The sequence below is a fragment of the Patagioenas fasciata genome, chromosome 1 (assembly GCF_037038585.1).
Source record: "Patagioenas fasciata isolate bPatFas1 chromosome 1, bPatFas1.hap1, whole genome shotgun sequence".
Taxonomy (NCBI): domain Eukaryota; kingdom Metazoa; phylum Chordata; class Aves; order Columbiformes; family Columbidae; genus Patagioenas; species Patagioenas fasciata.
The window spans coordinates 154,938,428-154,961,738 of record NC_092520.1 but is presented as its reverse complement, the minus strand read 5'-3'; the positions used below and the strand labels follow the sequence as shown (position 1 = coordinate 154,961,738).

Sequence of the window (23,311 nt, the reverse complement as noted above, 5' to 3'; positions counted from 1 at the left end):
TAGTTCGAGAAAAGCCAGAAGAGAGATCTGGAAAACTATGAAGTGAGAAGAAAAACCTGGAAAGACATGAGAAATCTTCTGCCTGGAGTATCTATAACCAGAGGTTGGTCTGGTGATAAGGCTATTAGCATAAAGCAGTTTTAACACATTCAACATAATTAGACCAGCCTTTTCCTCTCTTTCCTAAGTCTCCAATCCAGCAAAGCATTTAGGCAGGTGCTTAGCTTTGAGCTAATCACATTCTTTTCACCTAGTCTACCTGCACACGTAAAATTAAGTCCTTAGCTAGAGTAGAACTTATTGTATAAATGAATATATTACAGATCAAAACCAGCTGGCATGACAAGCAGGTTAGACTACAGTAAAATAATTAATTACTGTAAGGCAGAGTGCTAGAAAACTTAGAAGCTGTTGAACTAGAAATGGAGAAAGGATCCTTAGATCAGGGAACATGTTTACAGCAACATATGAATATTGCATAGCACACTAACCCCATAAACCCAAATGAGACTGTTGGGCATATTGAGGAAGGGGGTGAAGATGGCGAAAATCACCCAGTTGTTAAAGACATGGTAAAACAAGCAAGCAGATGGCTTTGACAAGAGAGAGTAGACTGAGAATTTGGACAAAAACGCTGTTAACATGCAATGCCAGGCTACCTTAAAATTAAAACCTTAAAGTAAGAATGGTTTTATTTCTTCTGATCAACACTGCACCACTGGTGCAATATATAACATGAATTATGCAATTGTTTTATCATATCATAAAATACCTTCGGGTCTTAAAGATGCCTCAAAAATTACTTGATTTAATAAATATTTAAATCAAGTCATTATTTTCTCAACTTCTCCTAAGACAAGCATCTATCATGACTAATAAAAAAGTTTTATTACCTTTTTCATTTATTTAGCAAGCAGATTTATTGCTGATGAAAGGAGACAGCTTGACAAGGCTGGAGACTGAAGTGCTTTGTCCATATAACAAGGAAGCTCTCAGTCTGCTGCGGTGGTAGACTCCCCAGGCTGCCTTCTCAGAGCAGCTCAACCCTCTCTACCAGTACACCCCTGTGGACAGACCTTGCTCCATCCCTGTGCTATCACTGACCTCTGTGATGCAACTGCCAGCAAATGTGTCAATAGCTGCCCAGGGTGATGGATCTTGATGGAAACAATTACCTGCTTGAATACGGACAACCAGAAAGGCAGACTATGTATGTAACAGTTGCTAGGCACTAGCAACTTTTAGTTTGCAGTGGGTGAATTTTGAGACGAGGTTCTAACCACCCCTGTGAGCCAAGTTATGAAAGAAACCTCATAAAACCAAAACAAACACACAAAGAAAAAAAAAAAATCAGAAAAAAAAAGAAGAAAAAAAAAAACACCAAAAACAAACAAACAACAAAAAACCCCTCCACACACTTGACTTATAGATTAAATATTGAACAGTTACAAGTGCATAATGCACTAACAGAGAAAGCCATGTTAAAAAGGCTGCTAATTGAATTCTGATAACACTGCTTGACATACAGGGAACACACCTACTAGTGCATCCACACATGCCAAAAACAATACTTTTCCTGTAGCATGTGCCACTTGTTATTTCTATGTTAGTGCCCACTGTTTCTATTGGAAACAGCTATTTTTATTTCATACTCTAAAAACGTATGTTAATGTCACTGAGTTACAATAACCATTTTTGTTTCCCAGCCACAAAATTAACCTACTAAATCACAATTGCTCTTTGGTTCTGCATGTGAAGTCAGCAGCATTAAAACATCGCTGCAAAATTAGTCATTAAACACCGGGAAATAGATAATGAAAGAGTGAGGTATTTGTACCAAATAACTTCAGAGGCTGCAAGATGCCTAGGAGATCTCACAGGGCTGCCTGGATGGCCAGAAGGAAAAAGAACCCTCCATAGAAAGCAACATGGGGTGCCTGCAACAGTTCCTGTTGTACATCTCCCTCCATGGACTACAAAAGTTCTTCGGAAAATTACCTCCAAATTGCAGTACCTAAAACAGGAGCTAAACTAAGACAGAGAGGGGATCCTTCAGAACGGCGCAACGCTGGGAGACGTGTCTGATCACCTGTGAGAAAGACAACCAAACAAAGGCAAAATTGGAGGTCCTCTTTTTAAGGGTTTCCAAAGTCTGTTACTCCTGGGATGAGGCAGTGCTTATGGTCTCCAAAATTTAGGGAGCTCTTTGTATGACATACAGGTGCAGCATGAAAACACCTTATAAATGTAAGGGCTAACAAAGACAGACCCACAACTGCAACACACCAAAAGAAAACAGCAGGAGGGAGACAGAAGTCATCGCCACTATCTTGCTCATTTCAGAAGCAATGAAAATTCTCAGAAACATCTTGGTTAAGGAAAAACTAAACGAACAACTATCTCTTCCCATCTGCCTTACAGGAAAACTCTTTCTTCATCCCAGAACTGCTGATCAGCTTAACACCAGTGTCTTACGATGTCAGAATTTTGCTGCTAAACACTTTCAGAAAGAACATATAGAAATCTTATAAATCCTTGTAGGTAACATCTCAAGATTACAAGGTTCTTTGTTTAAAGTAGGTTGATATAGAAGACATTTAGTAAGTTAGTTAAATAATCATTAGTGAGTTAATGAGAGGAGTTGGCTTTCACTGAAAAGTCTCAAGGAAGAGTACAGTTCTGCATTCTGCCACTGTCAGCGGTACAGGAGTAATATGTCTTTTTACATGAGTAAAAGTTATTCATAAACGATAAATATCTTCCAGATTTCACTGGTCAGATTGCATACCTTATCTGACTCTTTCTGTGCCATATTTGCGCCCACTACTGCCATATAAACTAAGCCACAGTGAATGCTGATAAAAATCTATGGCTATTTTGAAGCTTTCACCATCTCCAAGCAATTCTTTAGCGAGGGTCTAAGAATCATCACTGGAGGGAGCAGAATTATCTAAAACTATGTTTTAAAGTCCCCCACAAAGAAGGACTCATGTCCATTATCAAAATGCAGCCTGTCTGAGATCTATGAATGAAATGCAGTGTGAGAAGAAAGTAATATTTGCAATAATACATCTTACCATGGGTTAAAAGCCACTAGGTTAACAATGCGTCTGATCAGCGTATGATAACATTTAAGCACATGGGAAATTATGGCAGAAATCAACTACTTTAACTCCAACAGAACTAGGGCTCATAAAATCTTTAGCTCTTGCAAAAGACACAATAAGACAACTGATGATCTGAAGTTATCAGAACTTTGTAGAAGCCTCATTTATCAGGCAGTGACTGCAACTCTCCAGCCCCTTCTAAGACAGAGTTAACGCATCAATTCAGTATTTGGAATTGATATGCCATTCACATTTCAGTGCTGGATGTTTCTTACTGGTTAGGGGCAGCTAATAAATAAATATGAGACATTAGAGCCTTGGTGTGGAGCCCCCAGAATTTGAGCCTTAGTGTTCACCACCACCTCCTGATAGGTTTACTCAGGAGAGCTCTTAAGGAACACCTTATGAAATACTGTCTTGCTCAAACCTTGCTGGGTTGATAATGAAGAAACTGAAGCAGAAGGTGACATCATCAAATTTCTTGAGAGTTATTAAACTTAACTTGGCCTATCATTATCTTCCAGAACATTTCCAGCTCTTTATTGCTGTTGTAGACTTTGTGAAATTCATAGAGTCAGAAATTTAAAATAATTACTGCTTTACACATTGAGAATTTAGAAGATGACCCTAACTAGAAGAGTGCTTTTACACAGCTGGAGTCTTCTGAGCTGTTAAAGATCAGCATTACAAAAATGATAAGAAAACCTCATTTAAGCCCTTGTTCTTAATTTCCCACTAGTTTTATAGAAGTCAATAATAACTTCTATTTCAATCACTAAAAAGCTACACTCTCAAATGTGAAGTCCATATAGATTATAATTCATAGATACATTATTTTCTCTGTAAACAACACCTTGCTTGTAATAGCTTTGCACAATCCAGTGAAGATCCAATTTAATATGAAAAGCTAGTAGTAATATAACTTACCCACAATTATACAGAATTAACATTTTTCTACTCTAGCCATGATCTTCAACTTCGACTTGCCAATGAAAGGGGTGGAGGGCACCATACGGAATTGTTTTGTGGACTGCTTCCCTTCCAAGATGACTACGAAAGACAGTATCTAGATACAGAACAGCACATACATTTGATTTTTCTGAAGGGTCTGCCAGTCCCATAGAAAAGTTTTAGGGATCCATGGTGAAGAAAGTTTGCACATCTCTGAATTTGAGCTTTTACAAACCCTTTATCTCTTCCCAATGTTTAATCTCCTTTTAAAGTTACAGAAAAAAATCTCTTTAAAATACGTATGCCAAACTGGCTACATAACTGAGAAATTAAACTACAAAATTAATAACACATCATTGCAATGACTGTGAGCTTACAGGACTTTGATCTACAATCTCAAGTCTTGCCGAAGCTGATGATGCTTAAACATTTCTCCTTGAAGCTAAGCTGAGTGGAAGGAGCAATTAAATGTTTCTTCATGTATTTTATGCACCTGCAAGTACTGCAAACAGCTACTGAAAACCATGAAAAAGAGTAAATGGATGTTAAGCCTTTCACTTGATGAGTCTCCTAGATGCTGGCAAAAAAAAGCCCAGAAATAAATGGTTAAATCTTTGTGTGAGTATATGAAAGGCAAAGACTAGCAAAAATAAAAGTGTCAAAAGCAAAACATCCACTATACAGATTTGCTTGAACTTCTGCACAATGAGATCTCTTCTGTGTTCACTGAAAAAGGACTTCAAACAGCTTTCTGACTCTTACAACCAAATTTTCCTCTTGATAGAGCAGGGCAAATGTCCCTGAATATAAGTTAACCAGTTGGACCAAAACAGCTGCACCAGGCCCCTATACAGGACACTCACACCCTTTGGAGCCTGTTATTATAATAGTGTATAATTTATGCCAAGATAAGGAGACAAATATTTGGTCCTATCATAGCCATCAGGACTGAATTTTTCCTTACAGCTTTGCACAGGAAATGCTGTTTTCAGGAAAAAAAAAAAAGTCAGTTTCCATGAGAATATCATGTAAATACAGCCAGTGTTCTGATGGGGAATTTGCCCAATCATAAAGCTTAGAAGTGCTCTTTGATGGTAAAACTCTTGGTTATATCTGTGTTGGCTGTTAACCTCCATCTTGCTTTTATGATGATTTTTACCTCCACACTGACCTAAGGCTGACATATAGTAAAATAAAATATTTCTTCCACCAAACAGAAGAATGTTTTTGCATTATTTATAAACTTTGGTGCTAGAACATCTTCAGCAAAAGAATGGCTAGCAGACCAGAAGAATCAGTGTCACACGCCAATGCTCAAGAAACAGGCTGCATTATAACTAAACAAGGGGTATTTTAATGGGGAGCTGGATTGCCTGTAAGCCTGAAGAGACATCAATTTATAAACACAATTATAGCTTCAAACAAACAAACAAACCAACCTCTCACTAGCTATTTTAGAAATCCAGTCCTGTATGTCAGCAACACCTCTTTCTTGTCTAACATCTGCCACGAGAAAGGAGATGCTGGCAGTCTACATCTGAAGCAGCTCTCTGGCACAGGAATGGGGAAAGGTCCCTGAATGTGCTTGAGAAATTCTACCTCAGCCTCAAACCTGCTTAAGAACCGTGATGGAAACATGACAGCAAAAATGCATGCACTTTAGAGGCTTCCTGCTTACAACATAGTCTCTCTTGTACTGGTTAAAGCAAAGACTCATTGATTTTTAAAATTTTTCCAAAACGTATCTGTTTGCTGCCACTACCTTCTGTCCTAAAGAAACAGGTGATAAACAAGATTTCCCCACAGGATTTCAGCTTTGCGGAAAGGCTTAGGTTTCTTATGGAATCTAGGAGCAATGGCATCAGTCTAGGTAGCTCAAGACAGCAGCACTGTGAGGCACTGCTTCCATGAAAGAAAACCAAATAAAGAGACTGAGAGCTCAAAATGCTCCCAAGAGACCAAGAAAACTGACAGTGCAGCAACCTGCTGCAACCAAACGCTCAAAAGCACATCAGCTGAACAGTAGCCAGACGCAGAGATCTGATGACTATTCAGCAAGGGGAATATTATGAAGGCCTCAGCATCTCAAGCTAATCCATCTGTACAGGGAAACGTGTGCATGAGCCCACATTCTCCTGTGGTTTGAGAGACACTTTTGAAATGCTCTAGCTGTGCCTCAATAACATCTATTTCTAGTATTGCACACAGAGGTAGAAAACCCTTCTAAAGATGTGTGGGTTGTCCTTCAGTTTCAAAAGCACTGTATCCCATGCAGATTCAAATGAGAGAACTGACACAGTTTTAACTTCATCTGTTGCCTAACTTGGGAATAAGACAAAGATTTTAACATGTAAAAAAATAATCCATTACTCAAGTGGTTATAAATATGCATTTCCTCTTAAGAATTTTAGATTCAAACAACACACACCATCGAACCACTGTTTAGAGAGGGGAAAAAAGGAAAAAAAAGAGTAAAAATAACAACACAGGCTTGCTGGAGGGAAAGAAAGGCTAAATTCTCACTTACACAGAAGTCCCTTCATACAACTCTGGAAGGATAAAGAGGATTTCAAGCAGATGTAAATTACACTCAAGCTGCCTTTAAGGCCCATTTTGCACTGTCAGATTAGTTTAAAGATATTTGATGCCAATTAGAGTCCACTCTGAGTTGTTTATGTGGCACTGGTGCTGAGCTGAGAGTGCAGTTTATAGTTAGGAGTGGAAGTATTCAGACTCTAATGCTGAACTTTTCCTCCAAGATCATTTAACTCAGATTTACAAAAGGCAGGGATGACCATGAAGAAAACGGTCGGACTTTGTAAATAGTCCAAAAACCCAAAGAACAGTTGCAGATAAACTAAGTACCATCTGGCAGATACTGCCACTCTTTTCTTTCCTTTTCCCTTCCACCATTTTCATTTTTAAGGCAAGACAGGAACAATTAATGTCATTTTTAGGAGGAAAATGTCCCTGATCAAGCAAGAACACAAGGCAGGGAAGACTTCGACTCACTAATGCAGCACTTTATCAATAGAGTGGCATCAGATTGGCAGGAAGAGAATTCTAGGTAAAATAATTAAGGAATGACCATTGCTATCACAGGCATTCCTGACACTCCCTTCAGGTTTTTGCCTGCAGTGCTTTTGCCTGGCAATATCTAAGTAACTCTTCCTCAACAAGCTGGTGCTTCACAGTAGCACAAAATAATCTGAAAGGAAGTTCAAGCATCTATTTGCTGGTCAGAGTCTTTGGTGGGTAAAGCAAATTGTTTTCTTGTTTTACTTTAACAAGTTGACAGTCTTAGGTGACCAGGAGAGGCCTGTGTCAGGAGAAAATAGAAAAGAAAACAAAACAAACTAAACAAACAAAAACAACACATCAAAAAAACCACCACCAGAAGCAAAGTAGATTGCAAGGTTACTCAGGGCTTCTGTTTGAAAATAGGTGCCCTGATTCAGACAACTGATTCTTTACTCCTACCTTCCTCCTTAGGGAAAGGGATAATAGCAGTGGCCATCTGGAAAGAAATATTTCCTAGTTTTCCCCTATTACTCATTCAGATGCCCACATCTGCCAGATCTCTCCCTCCCAGCTGCCTACTGACCCTCAGTCTGTTTAGGTATGAAGAGAGGTGGGGTGTAGGCACCTTTTAAAGGTTTTGGGCAGAGGGGACATCCCTCAGCCCTAGAGAAGTGCTTTGACAGAATGCTTCTCCTTGCTAGGGATGCCATGGGTCTGCATTGATATCATCCTCTGCTGAGCTGCAAAGTAAAGAACCAGACATGAAGCAGACCCCAAGCAACTGTTGCTCAGCTGGCCACAGACATACGTTCAAAACACTGTGCAGGAGAGTTTTCTTCCCAAAGTGGCTAATTAATCACAATAAATAACTGCGGTCAGGAACCACTCCACTGTGCTGTTTGATTTGCTCAGGGAAAAGATTTCAAGACATCTCAATTTGTTGCCAGGTAAATGGCTACAATATCACCCTGAAGAATGCAACTTCTCAGCTGGAGCTGTGTGAAACCATGAATCACAGAATCACAGAATGTTAGGAATTGGAAGGGACCTTGAAAGATCATCTGGTCCAATACCCCAGCCGGAGCAGGAACACCTAGATGAGGTTACACAGGAAGGCATCCAGGCAGGTCTTGAATGTTTCCAGAGCAGGAGACTCCACAACCTCCCTGGGCAGCCTGTTCCAGTGCTCTGGCACCCTCACTGAGAAGAAGATTCTTCTCAAATTTAAGTGGAACCTTTTGTGTTCCAGTTTGTACCCATTGCTCCTTGCCCTACCATTGGTTGTCACCAAGAAGAGCCTGGCTCCATCCTTGTGACACTCACCCTTTATATATCTGTAAACATTAATGAGGTCACCCCTCAGTCTCCTCTTCTCCAAGCTAAAGAGACCCAACTCCCTCAGCCTTTTCTCATAAGGGAGGTGCTCCACTCCCTTAATCATCTTTGTTGCCCCTGCGCTGGACTCTCTCCAGCAGTTCCATGTCCTTCTTGAACTGAAGGGCCCAGAACTGGACACAGTGTTCCAGGTGTGGTCTCACCATGGCAGAGTAGAGGGGGAGGAGAACCTCTCTCGACCTACTAACCACATCCTTCTAATACACCCCAGGATGCCATTGGCCTTCCTGGCCACAAGGGCACAGTGCTGGCTCATGGTCATCCTGCTGTCCACCAGGACCCCCAGGTCCCTTTCCCCTACACTGCTCTCTAATAGGTCATTCTCCAACTTACACTGGAACCTGGGGTTGTTCCTGCCCAGATCTAAGAGATTACACTTTCCCTTCTTATATCTCATTAAATTTTTCCCCACCCAACTCTCCAGCCTGTCCAGGTCTCGCTGGATGGCAGCACAGCCTTCTGGCGTATCAGCCACTCCTCCCAGCTTGGTGTCATCAGCAAACTTGCTGATAGTACTCTCTATTCCCTCATTCAAAGTGCAGACCCTTGAGGCACTCCACTAGATACAGGCCTCCAACTGGACTCTGCCCCATTGACCATGACATTCTGGCTTTTTCCCTTCAACCAGTTTGCAGTCCACCTCACTACCCAATCATCCAGACTGCACTCCCTCAGTTTAGTTGTGAGGATGACTCTCTTTTAAAGGAATCTTGTGTACAAAACAGAGATCCCTCGTTAAAAAAATAAATAAATAAATAAATAAATTCCTATCAGCACTGAGATGTTTGGTTTCAGCAGAAGCACCCTGCTTGTCCTCTTATTCAGAATAGCAGGATGCTTGAAAAACTCCCCTTTCCAGATCATGCATAGCAACAACACTAGTGGACAGTGGCTCCAGGAAGAAAGAGCTTGAGAGAGTGAAGTCCATGTTCCCACAGGCTGTCAGGGACAACAGGAAATCCCATGTATGCGAGGTTCCAGGAAGTGTTCTCAGCTATTGTGCTCTTTTCTAGGGCTCCTACAGCCATCTTACTCCTTACATTGGTTCAGATCACCTCTATTTAATTGGAGCAGCCAGCATTGGAGCAAATACCATAATGCAGAGCACATTCTGCCTTCAAGGCAGAAGCAGATCCCACACAGCAAAGCATTTTGCTGTATGGGGTGGGGCTGCCACTGCCTTCCTTGCACACACTTGATCACTCCCTTCCTTATAATTCATAAAGCAGCTCTCTCCATCCAGAGGGACATATAGAGACAGAATTACACATCCTGCCACAAGCTTCCAGTTTGAACCCAGGCCAAGCAATCCCTGTGGAAAACTCTTCTAATAGAGGCTAATTTGAAAGTCACCATTTAAACCTACTTTATTTCTAATGTACTCCTGGCTCTGCACAAATCCCTCCTAAGGAGGGATATCGAGACTAGATGACTCCAAGTATCATCACGGAGCCACCATCTGCCAAAATCTGAAAGATCTTTGAGTGTCAACATGCATCTTTCCAAGCAGAAATATTGTCCTTCGTCTTCACCCTTTATATCATATTATGATGTTATAATAACCAACTGCCTCCAAAATTCCTTTTGGGAATATATTTTTCTCATGTCTTAATTTCTCACTTGTCCCCTCTTTCCTCTAGAATTTGGAATCTATTTCAGGAAAAAAAATAAAAAACAAAACAAACAACAACTGACTTCAATCACAGTGAAGTTTGGTGGAAATCACACCATGCAGCAAAAAAAGCATTTCTACGAGAAACAAACAAGTCAAAAAGCCCACTTTCATGGGTTTATGGAGAAACAAGAAGGACAAGACACCAGAGACATAAATAATTGAAATCTCCTGTCTCTGGATCAGAATGCAACCTGGATGTGTAAGAACTAAGCACTGGGGTTGACTTCTGCTTGAGATGCATTAGTATAGCCACTTAAAACTTTGAGTAGTTCCATCAAAGGCAAGGTTTGGCAGACAAATATTGAGCTGCATCAGCTGCAAGTTGCCTTTACATAAATAACCTCAAAGTGTTCACATACCACGCAAGAGTTGGTTGGTAGTTTTTTTTTTTCAGAAGATGAAAATGGCAATAGAACTTATATTCATTTTTAAGAGCATTTCCCTCAGTTTCTCAGGTGGCGATGAAGAACAGTCAGCTCAGGTACAAAGGCTAACCAAAGAATGGTAAAGATAACCCAGATGAAGCTAGACAAAGGTAAAATGTAAGAATATTATTCAATACATTAGGATCAGAGAGTTTGTAGGCAGATTTCTGCAGGTCAGCTGTGAATAAGAGTGGGCACGACATCATCTTGCATGCACACAGTACAGTACTGAAAAGCTCTGGATGAAGGAAGGGTTTGGTAAACCTCAAACATTCACCCAGCAATAATCACGGAATGACTCCGTACTAGTCAGGGAATGTACTAGAAGTCTGCATTCCCATCACAGTATCACACCTGCTCTAGAAACAATGGATATGGTTTCTTTCAATAACCTCTTATGTGATCTGAAGCAGTAGAGTCCAACAGCTTCAGCACTCCTGAGCGTAAAATACCAGGATTTTTATAAAGTGAAAATACAACAGGTGGTACCATTCACTAACAGGAGAGCTGCCTGTTCTCTCCCTCATGAGATCCACCAAGTCTTCTGTGGTCCTGTGACTTGCCCATTGTTGACTCTCAGCTAGTCCCAACACTGAAAAAAAGACCATCATCCTCCAATCCAAGGCTACAGGGCATGTCACTGCACCAGGGCTCACCTGATTGAACAGGTAGCCCTTCCATTTCATTTGCCACAGCCATCACTCTAATCCCCTGTCTAAACTATTATGCTTTGGTATTTACTTAGAATGTTCCACTTTTTCAGTCAGGGAATGTAGGGGTTAAGGGGCTTGTCTGCTCTTTTTTGTGTTTGCTTATTAGTTTTTTTTAATTAAAAAAAAAAAAAAAGAAAGAAGAGGATGGATTTCATGTTTTAGTTATTTTCTAAGTACCAAGAACAAAGCCACAAACCTCCTAAAATCTTTAAGACGTTTGTTTTTTTTCTTTTGAAGTTTGGAATTCTCTATCAGTACTATTTTCCTTTCTGTACCAACTAAAATGTCTCTGTTTTGTAACTGATAAAGGTACCTTTAACACGTGTCCACAGCAAGGAGAATTGTGTGCTGTTACAATTATTCAGTAGATGCCCAGTCCCAGACAGATGGTGCTTTATCCTTACCCCCTCTTCAAGACAGGATAATGCATTGTCCTGTCAGAAATTTATGAAAGTGCCACCCACATTAGATGCTAATTCTGGTAGCAGTTCTGTTGCTACACTACAGATGCTACAGCTACTGCTTGCAATTAATGCTTGAAGTAGGCGGTCCACACTGAGGAGAAGCAGGACACTCAGAAACCAAAGTGACGAGACACAACACAAGAATATATGCACAATGACACCTCATGGTCAAGGGGAAAGAGGCATTTGAAATGGAAGATAAGGATGATGGAAATAAAAAAAACAGAGAGAAACAGTAGAAGAAAAAATGAGGATTGAAGATTAAAGCAGACAAAACAAAGATCAGGGACCAAACGAGAAATTAAAACAAATATCCAACACAACAGAGAAAGTGCCTCTTCTCAGTAATGGTCAACACATCACACCACCAGAAAATCAGCACTAGAAAGGTGCCCCATAATATGGAAGAACAGCTGAAACACAGGATATAGAGTGATGCCAGTGACAGTAGGTTATTCTGCAGTTGAATCTTGCCCTAAAATGTACCCCAAAGCATTATTGCCTTATAAAACTACACACAAATGTTTAAGATGTTGAATAGGCACCCAGTTGAGTACTGATTATTAATTCAAATGAGAGGCTCAAAACTGACTCCTGGATATCTTCTCCAAGAAAAATATAGCAAGAGAGGTCTGCATAAACACTGTGAAAGACAGGCAATTCAGAGATAAGTTTTCAGCTCTCTCGTGGACCCTGTTTTTTTCATTTAGATAAGAGAATTCAGATCCAAGACTAAATTGAGATGGTTCCACATATGCATAAAGTAGACTGAGAAGCACCTGGGTTCAAAGCAGGTTGTCACTTTTGTTGCGTTTTCTTTCTAGTACTGTGCTCATTTAGCATGGTCTGTATGTGGCATAGCAGGAGAGAGGAAATCCAAGTATTGGACCTCTCTTTTTGAAAAGTCACTGGGGCACGTTAAATCTTTTGTGTTTGAGAGAAGCTCTTACATATTTACATGGATGACAAATCTTGAAACTTCTAATAACTAGCACTGTCACATCACCAACTGGTCAAGGGAACATAGGTCTTTCACTCTGCATTTCAGAAGAGGCTTCTTATAGGAGAAAGCAAAGAAAGAAAGATGTTATTAAGAGAGTTATCAAACCTGAAAAGCCAGACTCTGGCAGCAGATGGTAGACGGAAAACAGGAAGATTTTGTGAAAAACTGGAACAGTATAAAAATAGTAGAAAGAAGGACAGCATTATGACGGCAGGAAATTCTAAAGTTTTAAGATATACAAGGAAATACATTTACACTGTGTGCTGCTCCATTAATAGACAATAGTGGAGCAATATAATGAATTCAAGTGAAATGAAAAAGCAAAAGAAGTCTATCACTAACAAGCTTATGCACTGCCGAACAGCTTGAGTCCAGGTATTGAAACAGTGCATTAGACCATAATGTTTTCAAATTTCATCTGAGGGTTTGAGAAATGGGGTAAACGGTTAACTTCTCCAAGTCTCCCATACTTTATATAAAGAAGCTGTGGTCATGGTAAAAAGCAGATGAACTATTAAGCAAGAAAACTGCCTCAGGTTCACAAAGTCAGTGAATTGTAAATCATGGGAAATTGAGAGGGTACACTGGGAAATTGAGAGGGTTCACCAGGAATTTCAAACTGTATACTTCTTCAGTTCTCATGCTCAGGGGATCCACTATTATCAGACACTAGGAATGGACTAGATGGTCTAGATATATCTTTGGTCTGACTTGTCTGTCCACTTCTGTGGCTTTCTTTATAAATTCCTTTACTAGGAAGGTAATTTGTTAATGACCATATGATTGACAGCCACTATACAGGAGTAAAAAGATATTGGCTGGAGCCAAGGACAATATAGGTTGATACCTAACTCGTCATTCCACACTTCAAATGAACATTCTTCAGTGATATACTTCTAGGCTCAGACCACCTTACATCTCCATTTGCAATAGTCCTTACTATTCCCTGTCTGGACCGTTCTTGAATAAGACTTATTGTATTGTCTAGAAATTTTACTGATTTTGTAACTGCATACAAATCAAATGCCAGAAGAAAATTGATTGTTTTCTTCTTCAGTGGTCCAAAATAATATTCCAGATTCAGAGCTACATGATGAAATTTCCCCTCTCAGTTAATCTCCCCTCAATTTTTTCCATTCCTTGTGCAGCTCTTCCACTGCAATTACAACCTCACTTGTGGTATGCCTCTGGATTTCAGCACCAACACAAAAATACTTTGATGTACTCTAAAGAAATATTTATATCACCTAGCTCTAAGCACCTAAGTTGGCAATAGTTACTTACTGCAAACTCCCTCTTTAGTCCACAGGGAAAGAACAGACCCTTCAGTCTCCTCCAGAACCATAACCTGCAGCTCTTGGTACTCAAGCCACGAGAAACTCCTAGTGGTACTAAATTCCGTATCATGCTATCAAACTTATTTTAGCATTAACTCAAGATAGCTTGAGTTCAAGCCTTTAAACACAATCCACTCACCTCTGCTACGAAGGTGCTGACCTATAAAAGTCATAAGAGATCAGCTCATGTTCATAAAACCCATATATCATCTTTTAAGTCCACACATAATTGTTCCTAGGTGAAACCCTATGCAGTTGTGTGAATAAATTGCAAACACTTGCAACAGTTCAGTTTTCTTGAGCAAGATTCAGTTTACAAATAACTTAACACAGTCTTGAATTCTGCCAGCCCTAAGAGGTGAACAAGATTTCAGCAACATCAAAGTTTCATTTTTATACAGTCATTTTTATCCACAACAACTGTGTTGAAACATGGCTTACAGTTAGTGTCAGTTTTAATGTGCTATTAGTATCCATAAAACGTATCTTACCTTGATCTTCTGAAGAGACTGGTGACCTGGAATAAAACAACAAAGTCCAGTCAACCTTTGGTTTGGAAAGGCCACAAATAAGGTTCAGTGTCAGTGTGGGGAACAGAGCATGGAGGAATTGGAAAGGTTTATTCTTGGGCTAACTTAGAAGGGAGGTCTGGAAGGTATCTGACGAGAAAAGAGCAGAAAAGGACAGAGAGCAGGTTCTGCAGAGCAGAGTGGCCATATGTTGACACGTCCATAAGGCAGCTGACAGCAGCACTGTTGAGCACACACGCCAAGAGTTTCTGTGGGTACTTGGCAGAGAACTTATCTACTACTGCTCCTGTTGGAAATAGCTGACATTACTGTTCAGAAAGTCCTGATCCTTCACAGATTATTGAAGGGACCATAATTAAGTGTGGGCCAGGAGGAAACCTCACAGTTAGGGGTGGCTGAGGAAATTATAGTTCTAGGAACTTGCAGTCATTAAGGTGGCCATTTTTCTTATCACAAGTCAATGTGGTAGAGAGCATAAAACACTAGTCATAATTAATACCAGTTCATGCTGTCTTCATAAAAGCAACATAAACAGAAAAGACAAACAAAAAATAGTCTGGACAGATGTAAGTACAGCAAAAAACAACATAACAACAGCAACTCAAGAGGTACAGGATACCCTGACGGGTGGCTCTGATAATGCTCCAAGAGAGTAAGGGATTTCTCAGTGCCCCTGTTGATGAACAGAAGGACCTCACTGAATTCCAGAGATTTGTGTCACAGCTCCCATCACTCAGGATCACACTCCTCACAGTTTTGGTCAGCACCCACAACAAAGGAAAATAAAGAGGTTTAAAAGTATTTGCCTTCCATTTTCCCCTTTGCTACAGTAGCTTCGCTTCACAAAACTGGACCTAACTGTACAGCCCAATCTGGGATGTTCCTTGGTTGTTTAGACCAGATTAACAACAGAGACCGGATTGGACCATTGTCTCAGCACTTCCTCAACAAAGACTTTCGATCACATATATAGCCTTCCCAGACAGGCAACAAGGAGTTTGTTCCTGCAGTGAATGAGACAACTCATGCTTCCTTTCCAAGACATATTTAACTTTTCACCAAGGTACAAAAAATAAAAAATTACAAAAGTTTTAAAAATGTTATTGTTGCCAGAAAACAGGTCAAAGCTGACATAACTGAAGCAGCCACAGAGGGACGAAGGCAAAAGAAGGAAAAAAGAAGAAAAGAGCACATGTATATTTAACTGACTCAGCAGGGGATGGGGGTTGAATGGGAGTAAAAGAAGGGTTAAAAACTCTGGATTTGGAGGCATAAAGGAACTGAGGATGGTGTCATGATCTCATTCCTTAACAGGTGTCTGAAAACGACGGTTGAAGGATTATAGGAAATCAGAAGCAGATATGCAAATATGTAGGTGCAAATAGGAAAGATGGAAAGAAAGGAAGGAAACCTTCCTAATGTATGCAAAGTTTTACTTTTTAAAAAAGAGAGAGATTTGCAAAGAAGAAGAGGAAAGAGTTACAGCACAGTTGGAGCAATGGTCACTGTGAAAGAAAAAAATGTGATTGCTTAATTAAGATTCTGACTGTGCAAGAAGCCAATGTATCTGTATGCATGAGAATTAATTAATCTGCTACTCCCATTAAATCCTCTGATTACTGCTGAACATCCTAGGCATGTATCTTGCTACGCAGCCAACCAGGCCAGCTCTGCCCTTGCACTTTAGCCATGTCTGTGGAAATACAGTAGGAATGCAGGTAGCCCGGAGGATTAGCAGGCATCATTAGGACTCTGTCCCACTGCTTTGACCAGGTAGTTACAGCTCTTCCTCCACAACCCGCGGTAGAAGCCCTTCTAAAGGTCAAACTTCAACACACCATGTTTCCTACAAGGCTAAACAGTGTAGAATGGGCCATATCAAGACGTGCAAATTTTTAGGTACTTAAAAATATTTTTATGTGCAGGAGTCATGCCAGGTTCCTTAGTTTACATATCCTGACTCTCCATTCATTGTTAATGCAGTATCCCACAGCACCAGCAGAATTTATTCCTTTGTTTTGTTTCTTAATTGCACAGTTTCATCACCTTTCAGATCTTTATTTGAAACAATAAAATAAACACTGCAGATTATCCTATAATTTGACTCTTCTTTATGCCTGGTAAAACAGATGTAATTAGTGCCTTAAAGCATCAACAACAGGAGAGACACTATTACAATACCACAACCTTCTCAATTGAAACACTGAAGGGAGGAATGAAAAATATGTTTATTCATATTTAGCATGCCCAAAACTAGTATGTATTTTTCAAAATACTACTGCCATGTACCTTTGTTGCATGCCTTGAACACAGTGGTGGAACAGTAAGAAGTCTAACAGGTACTACTGTTGCAATTAGCAGTAAACTAGGCTTCCTTTGTTCCATTACTGACATGAAGTGTTTTGGCAAAGAATGGAGAGGACTTTCAACATTCTCCTACAATTTCAGGCCATATGTTTTAGTAGTGGGGTGGTTTTCCAAACCGTTCAAGTACTGGCCTTACTACTCCAAGGGGAATCTTGCTTGTAACTATGATATAAGGAAGTAAGGCTTCTGAAAAGTCCACGCTAATAGTGTTGGGCATTTTATGCACTGTCTGGTCTAGCCCATGCTTATGACAGGCTCTAAGGGAGAAGAAAAAGGAAGTCTAATGACCTGCTCTAAACCACATATACTCACCGCACAGCCACAGGGGACTTTCCTTGACAGCAAAAAAAAAAATCAATGGATGCTCATATTTCCAGTCACACATTTTTCTCTCAGGTCTGTAAGAAGTGTGAGGGTTACACTGTGGCAGCACTGGTCACCAGACAGGTGCCTTGAGAATGGAGGATTCTCAGCTACTAACATCCACACAGTAACCATCTATCTAGCACCTGGCAGCTGCCCTCTGAGTGTGATTTTAGCTCTGTGTTTGGCTGTCAGAAAGAAGCAAGTCATCATTCTCACAAGCTGCATGCCTTACAAAAAAAAAAAGTAGACACAAGTCAGAGATATATCAGAAGAACTAATACACTGTTAACATCTGTGGTCCCACCTGGGTCAAAACACTTTGCCAAATTAAATCTTGAAGATATTTTAATTTGGTTAAAAAAAATTAATCAAAGCCTGAAGGTGCTGAGAAAAAGGTTCAGGCACTGCAATATCCTGTTCTTGGCCTTTTCAGAGAGAAATAACTTATTTTTTATATCAACTGTTACTTTTTTTCTGTTTTTATCTCGGTGTAAAATCAACTTGTAGAAAGAAAGGCCCATCACTCCCCCACCTCCCCAAGAGAGTAAAGATAAGCCAGATTGTCTGTGACTGGCTACATTTCCAGAATCTCGAGATTAAATTAGATCTATCACCAACAATGCCCTTTTCCCATGCATAAGTGCTAAAGGAAAGACCAATTTCAAATATTTTTCACCAAAGGCATTAATCTGACTTTTCTCCTGCCCTGGCTTGACAGATGCTGTATGAAGAGCTATTGCTGTAGTGACTATTTAAGCGGAAGACAAATATTACTATGACAATAGGGAAGGAGATCAGAAGGGAGGAGGAGAAGCATGTTATCACCTCCATTTTCTTTCCATGCTGTTTGTACTCTTCCTTTCACTATTGGTCCTGCCGTATTGTTTTCCTCCTGTTGCAGAGCGGCAGCCTCTACTCAGAAGACATAACAACACTTGCAAGCCTCAGTCTGCAAGGGGAAGCTGCGCATTGACTGTTCCAACGCTCCCTGAGCAAGCAAAGTACTAACTTTTGTGCTTAACAGAAAATGCAGAAGGATCTCCCGAGAAATGAGTTACAAATATTTAGAAACGCATTAAAAAGCCTGAATAACAATGTAAAAAGCCCCTCCTAATACATTCGCTAGATGCTGCCAGCAAATTAGAAGACTTAAGAAACTGAAGACATGAGACGTATCCACCTGAAACAGCACTGTGCCTTGGAGTTACTGGTCTGATCCAAAGCTCACTGGAATTTTTCCACTTGCTTTTACAGGCTTTGGACCAATTGCTGGCAAAAATCTAATCCCCAGTATAGCCAAAACAGCCTTCAGTTTCATGTAAGCCTTCCCCAAAGAACCAAACACTCACAGCTGTTTCCAAGTGTACTCTCCAATTTGCAAGCACTAGATTTATTCAGTACTGGAAGGTTGGAAGAGGGAATATTTATTTCTGAGGAGAGAAGGGCAGGGTCTGTCACAATTTTGAGCATAGTCAACCTGAGGCTTAGGAACCTGGAGAAATACAACCAGCCTCCAGCAGATGAATTCTAACAAAATTTCAGCAAATGGGTACATTATTCATGAAGACAAAAGCCTCTGGAGAAACAAACCTGGAGCTGATGTAAAGCAGCAATTTTAATCAATAAACCTGTAGAAGAAACCATCTGCACTAGGCCTATTTTAAACCAGCCATTTACAATTTAAAGGCCAAATAACAATCTGTGTGCAGCAATTCTACTGGTTTTTATGACTGTTCCCCATTTTCTCTGCTTAAGCAAGGCATTTTTGCAAACTTTCTAATTCAGTCTGATGACAGCTGCCTGTGATTAGGGCAGGGAAAGAGCTTTCAGATTAAACTCCTTCCTTCTCATTTTGTGTGTGTACTTCTTCAGAACCAAAAGTGGCATCCCTAATGGGATTTATTCATAGATTGTCTGATTGTAATCAAAGGAATTTTCTAGCACATGAAGTATTTTTAAAATAAATGTGAGGAAACCCCCTCATTCAGCAATCTGCATCAACACCTCCTCGACTGGTGAGTTCTCTGCAGCCCCAGCTGCAGACAGTGCCTCGTATCTTACTGGCAGAAAGGTGAAACTGCTTGCTTATCCCTCAACATCTCATACTTGGAAGCAACCAGTAAGAGTTAAAGATAATGGTCAGCCTGGGAATCACCCTTTTCTGCCATAGCACTTGACAAAAAATAAAAGTCTAAGAATTACTGAGAGCTGCCTCACACTTCCGCTTTGACCCTCTACATGCCCAATTCAGAGTGACCTTGGCAGGCTGGAGAAGTGGGTTAGCAGCAACCTAGCAAGTTCAACAAAGGCAAATGCAAAGTTCTGCATTTTGGGAGGATTAAAGCCATGCAACAAGACAGGCTAGGGGCCCTAACAGCTGAAAAACAACTTTGAAGAAAAGGATGCAGGGTGTTAGCAGAGTACAAGTTGAACACCAGTCAGCAGAATTCCCTGGGACAGCAAATTCCAATGACACACTGGGCTGTATTTGCAAGAGCACAACCATAAGGTAAATGGAAGATAATTTTACCATATTCTCCATACTTGTGAGACTTGAAAACAGGACAGACATCGACAAACTGGACTGAGCTCTGCAAAGGGCTGCAGAGGTGATGCAAGCATCTAAGGGGAGACCTATAAGAGAGGCTGAGGGAGCTGGGTTCATGCAGAAAGAAGAGAAGGCTCAGGGAAAATCTTATTCCTGCCTTCAGCTACCTAATGGGAAGGTATAAATAAGACAGCCAGAATGCTTGAAGAAAGGAGAAAGAACAGTCACAAGCTGGGATATGGGAAATTCATCTTGGATATTATGAAATTTTTTTTTAACCATGTAGCTGATCGAACAGAGGAACAGGTTGTGCAGAGGGATTGCTGAGTCTCCAGCCTTGCAGATATTCAGAGTTAATCTGGACAAGGCTCTGAACAAGTTCATCTAACTGGACCTATTTTAAGCAGGGGTTTGGATTAGATGACCTTCAGAGGTCTTTCTCAAGCTAAATTTTTCTGCAGTTCTACAAGACTACAAAGTTTCCTGCTTCTACTATCCCAGCTTTCCTGCCATTCTTTCCTCCCAAATATTTCTCATAGACAATGGCCGTACTGTCTCACACATGTTGGACAACGCTGACCACCAATGCTGCCTGAATCTAGAACATCCCATGCAAGGTATTTATTATTTTGCAGAAATCCATTCAGACATGTCCTGTTAATCTGTATTGGCAGTCTGGAGACCCTATTTTTTTTTTAATTCTGCCAAAGAGAAAGTTCAGTACTTTTTCTGACACTTCTTTGCCTGCCTTCTGTAGCCTCAGTCTCTACCTGCAAATGAAACATTGCTTCAGGCTGTTCACAAACACTCCAACATACAGGAATGTGGTTTGGGGTTTCTTAGGAAAACAAGGGCAGCTCAGATTTATTCCTTCCTGTGTCTTAGGCATGTCTGTGTCCCTTATATTGTTCTATATCTTTTCTCATTACAGTTCAACTTTTTATTTGCTGCATTTCTCTGTCCATTGTGGAATGCTTTGAATGAAGGCTTGGAACACCACTATGCAGCTATACCTGAAGTTGTACTGACACCCAGAGGAGTTGCCTGGGAATTGCTGTTAAACAAGAGAATAGACGATTTTCTTGCAAAATAAGATGTAAACCCAATATGCTTAACCTTGATTTTTATTTTTTTTTTTTTTTAGTATTAAAAGAAAAAGAGAGAGAAATGTTCTAAGATGTTCATCATGCAAAAGATAGTTCAACCTTGGAATCAAGCTCAAAATATGGCCTAAGAAAGATGGCTCATTATTTCCTTGTAAAAAGAAGGTATTTTCAGATGACCAGCAGGATGACTGCAGGGTGATCATGGGTTGTTTGGTTGGTTTTGGTTTTTTTTTAAATACTTGGCCTCTCTTTCTCTTATCATCACATGACACCAAATTATAAGAAATTCATTTTGAAGAGGGCCTGACCCAAGCCTCTTTGAAACACTATTCTTTGATTTCCAGATCTGAACTAATTTTAAAAATTCTCACTGGCCTACCTGTTAATTGCTTGACAAATTTCAGTGGTGAAAGGCAGTAGCTATTGTGGTTCTAACCCTAAAAATATAAAGCAAGACCCAGCCACAGCATGTAACATGTAGGTGAAACAAAAGACTGTCAAGGGACTGGATGCTGTTTGAAAAAGCTCTTTAATAAAAGCTGCACAAAAAGACCTTGGACAGGCACTAAAGGAACTGGGTATATACACTGCCTTAACTTCCTACATGAAAAGCAAAACCAGATTTTAAGTGTAATTTGGTAACAAATCATCTGACCTGTGGATGGACCTGTATACTTTTACTTTTTCCAGAAAAATATTAACCCAGGTGTCATTTTGCTGTGACTTTAACTTTTTAGTTAACCCAAAGGAAGGGTTGAATGGAGATGAAACACATTGGTTGGTTGGGATCTCAAGACACCACTCAAACAATCTTAGGCTAGTCTGGGTTTCTAAACAATCTAGAAGCCACCGTAAGTAGTGTGTTTGTTACCACAAAGTAAACCAGTGACTCCTGGTAATAGCCTTTAGGGGTTCTGAGAGAAGAGAGACAAACACAGGAATTCCTTTAGAAACACATTCTTACAATTATATTCATAAATAAATGGCCTGATTTTCACAAGTGCTAAACACTAAGCAATCCTTGCTTGCTTGCCATCTTTAAAAAAACCTCAGTGAATGTGCATAACACACAAGTCCTTCTATAATCCTAGGCAGAGTAGAATTGCTGAGTCCTTTACACCCCTGCTATAGAGTAATTAAACAGAACAAAGCTTGTAATGGGAGTTTCGGATATGGTTTTGTGCTGCACTTTTAGACGCCTGGCATAGAAACAAGAAGCTAGGAGTCAGGGTTACACTGGCTCCAAACCAGTTCTGGCTCTCCCGTTTCAGCTCCTGGCATAATTTAGCCAGGTCCATCTGTCCCTGCTTGCCCCTGGGCACCGACACTGCCAGAAACCCCAGCATGGCTCTGTGTTACAGCCCCATTCCTCATGTATTTCCCTCTCATGCACACACCTCTGTGCCAGAACTGCTAAATGCTCGCTCAGTCTTAGATACCGAGACAAAGCTGTGGGTCTGAGTGCTCCTTTCCCAGCGCAGAAGAGCAGCAAGCAAGCAGGGACAACTTTTTTCCCTCCCCACTTCAATGCTTTTAAGCTTTCAAAAGCTTCTCCTCTCACCTGAGAAATCCTTTGACAGGTATTTTAAGAAGAGACAGCATCTTCTACACCCTGACATATAAGTCTGCAAGCCAGGGCACGAGGACAGGCACTCCAAGAAATGGAAAGACAAGGGCAACTCCCTGCAGAGCTGCCATTCCGGGACACACAGCCTGGGGAATGTGCTCCCTGTCTCTCAGCAGTTTCCAAGTGAACCAGAGAATCTCTCCCCAACCCAAGCATACTAAACCCACCCCATGTTCACAGGTACATTCTGTTTCAAGCAACATTTTCCAGAAGAAGTAAACCTCTTTCATGCATACTTCCACCAAGTAAAAACAGCTCACCAATATATATTTCAAGAAGCCCTAGTGAAAAACCTCACTTTTTGTTCAAGAGTCAAGTGACGCTTCATGTGAAAATATTGCTCATAGCCTCATCCAAACACTCTGAAATTTTTGTGTCTAAAATACTAAATTGCAAACCCCAAAAGATGAACTATTGTTACATGACTATACCTTGTCTCTAGCTTTTTGTTGCATGGTATTTTGGCACTTTCCATTTTCCAGCCACAGCTGAAACCCAAACATGCAGATATCTGAAGAATTAGAGAAAGTCAGCAAAGGTTTGACTTTTTGGAGTTAAACACTGTCAACTCAGGAAAAGTCATACTTTTGCGTGATAATTTAGAGCAGTTATTTTACCAAACTACATTTCTGTTCACTTTGCAAGCCTGTTAAACCAGAATGTAGGAATGTGAACA

At 40.4% G+C, this 23,311-nt stretch overlaps 1 protein-coding gene across 9 annotated transcripts in view; it reads right to left on the bottom strand.

Annotated features, from left to right (window-relative positions):
* DGKI (diacylglycerol kinase iota) overlaps window positions 1-23,311 on the bottom strand; it is a 214,940-nt gene that overhangs the window by 16,694 nt on the left and 174,935 nt on the right. For 8 of the 9 annotated variants that reach the window (XM_065839772.2, XM_065839756.2, XM_071798478.1 and 5 more), the window contains one exon: window positions 14,583-14,608. The exons of the other annotated variant lie outside the window; for it this stretch is intronic. In XM_065839772.2, the coding sequence (XP_065695844.1) occupies window positions 14,583-14,608 (26 nt within the window). The remainder of the gene's footprint in view (window positions 1-14,582; window positions 14,609-23,311) is intronic. 9 annotated transcript variants of the gene reach the window in all.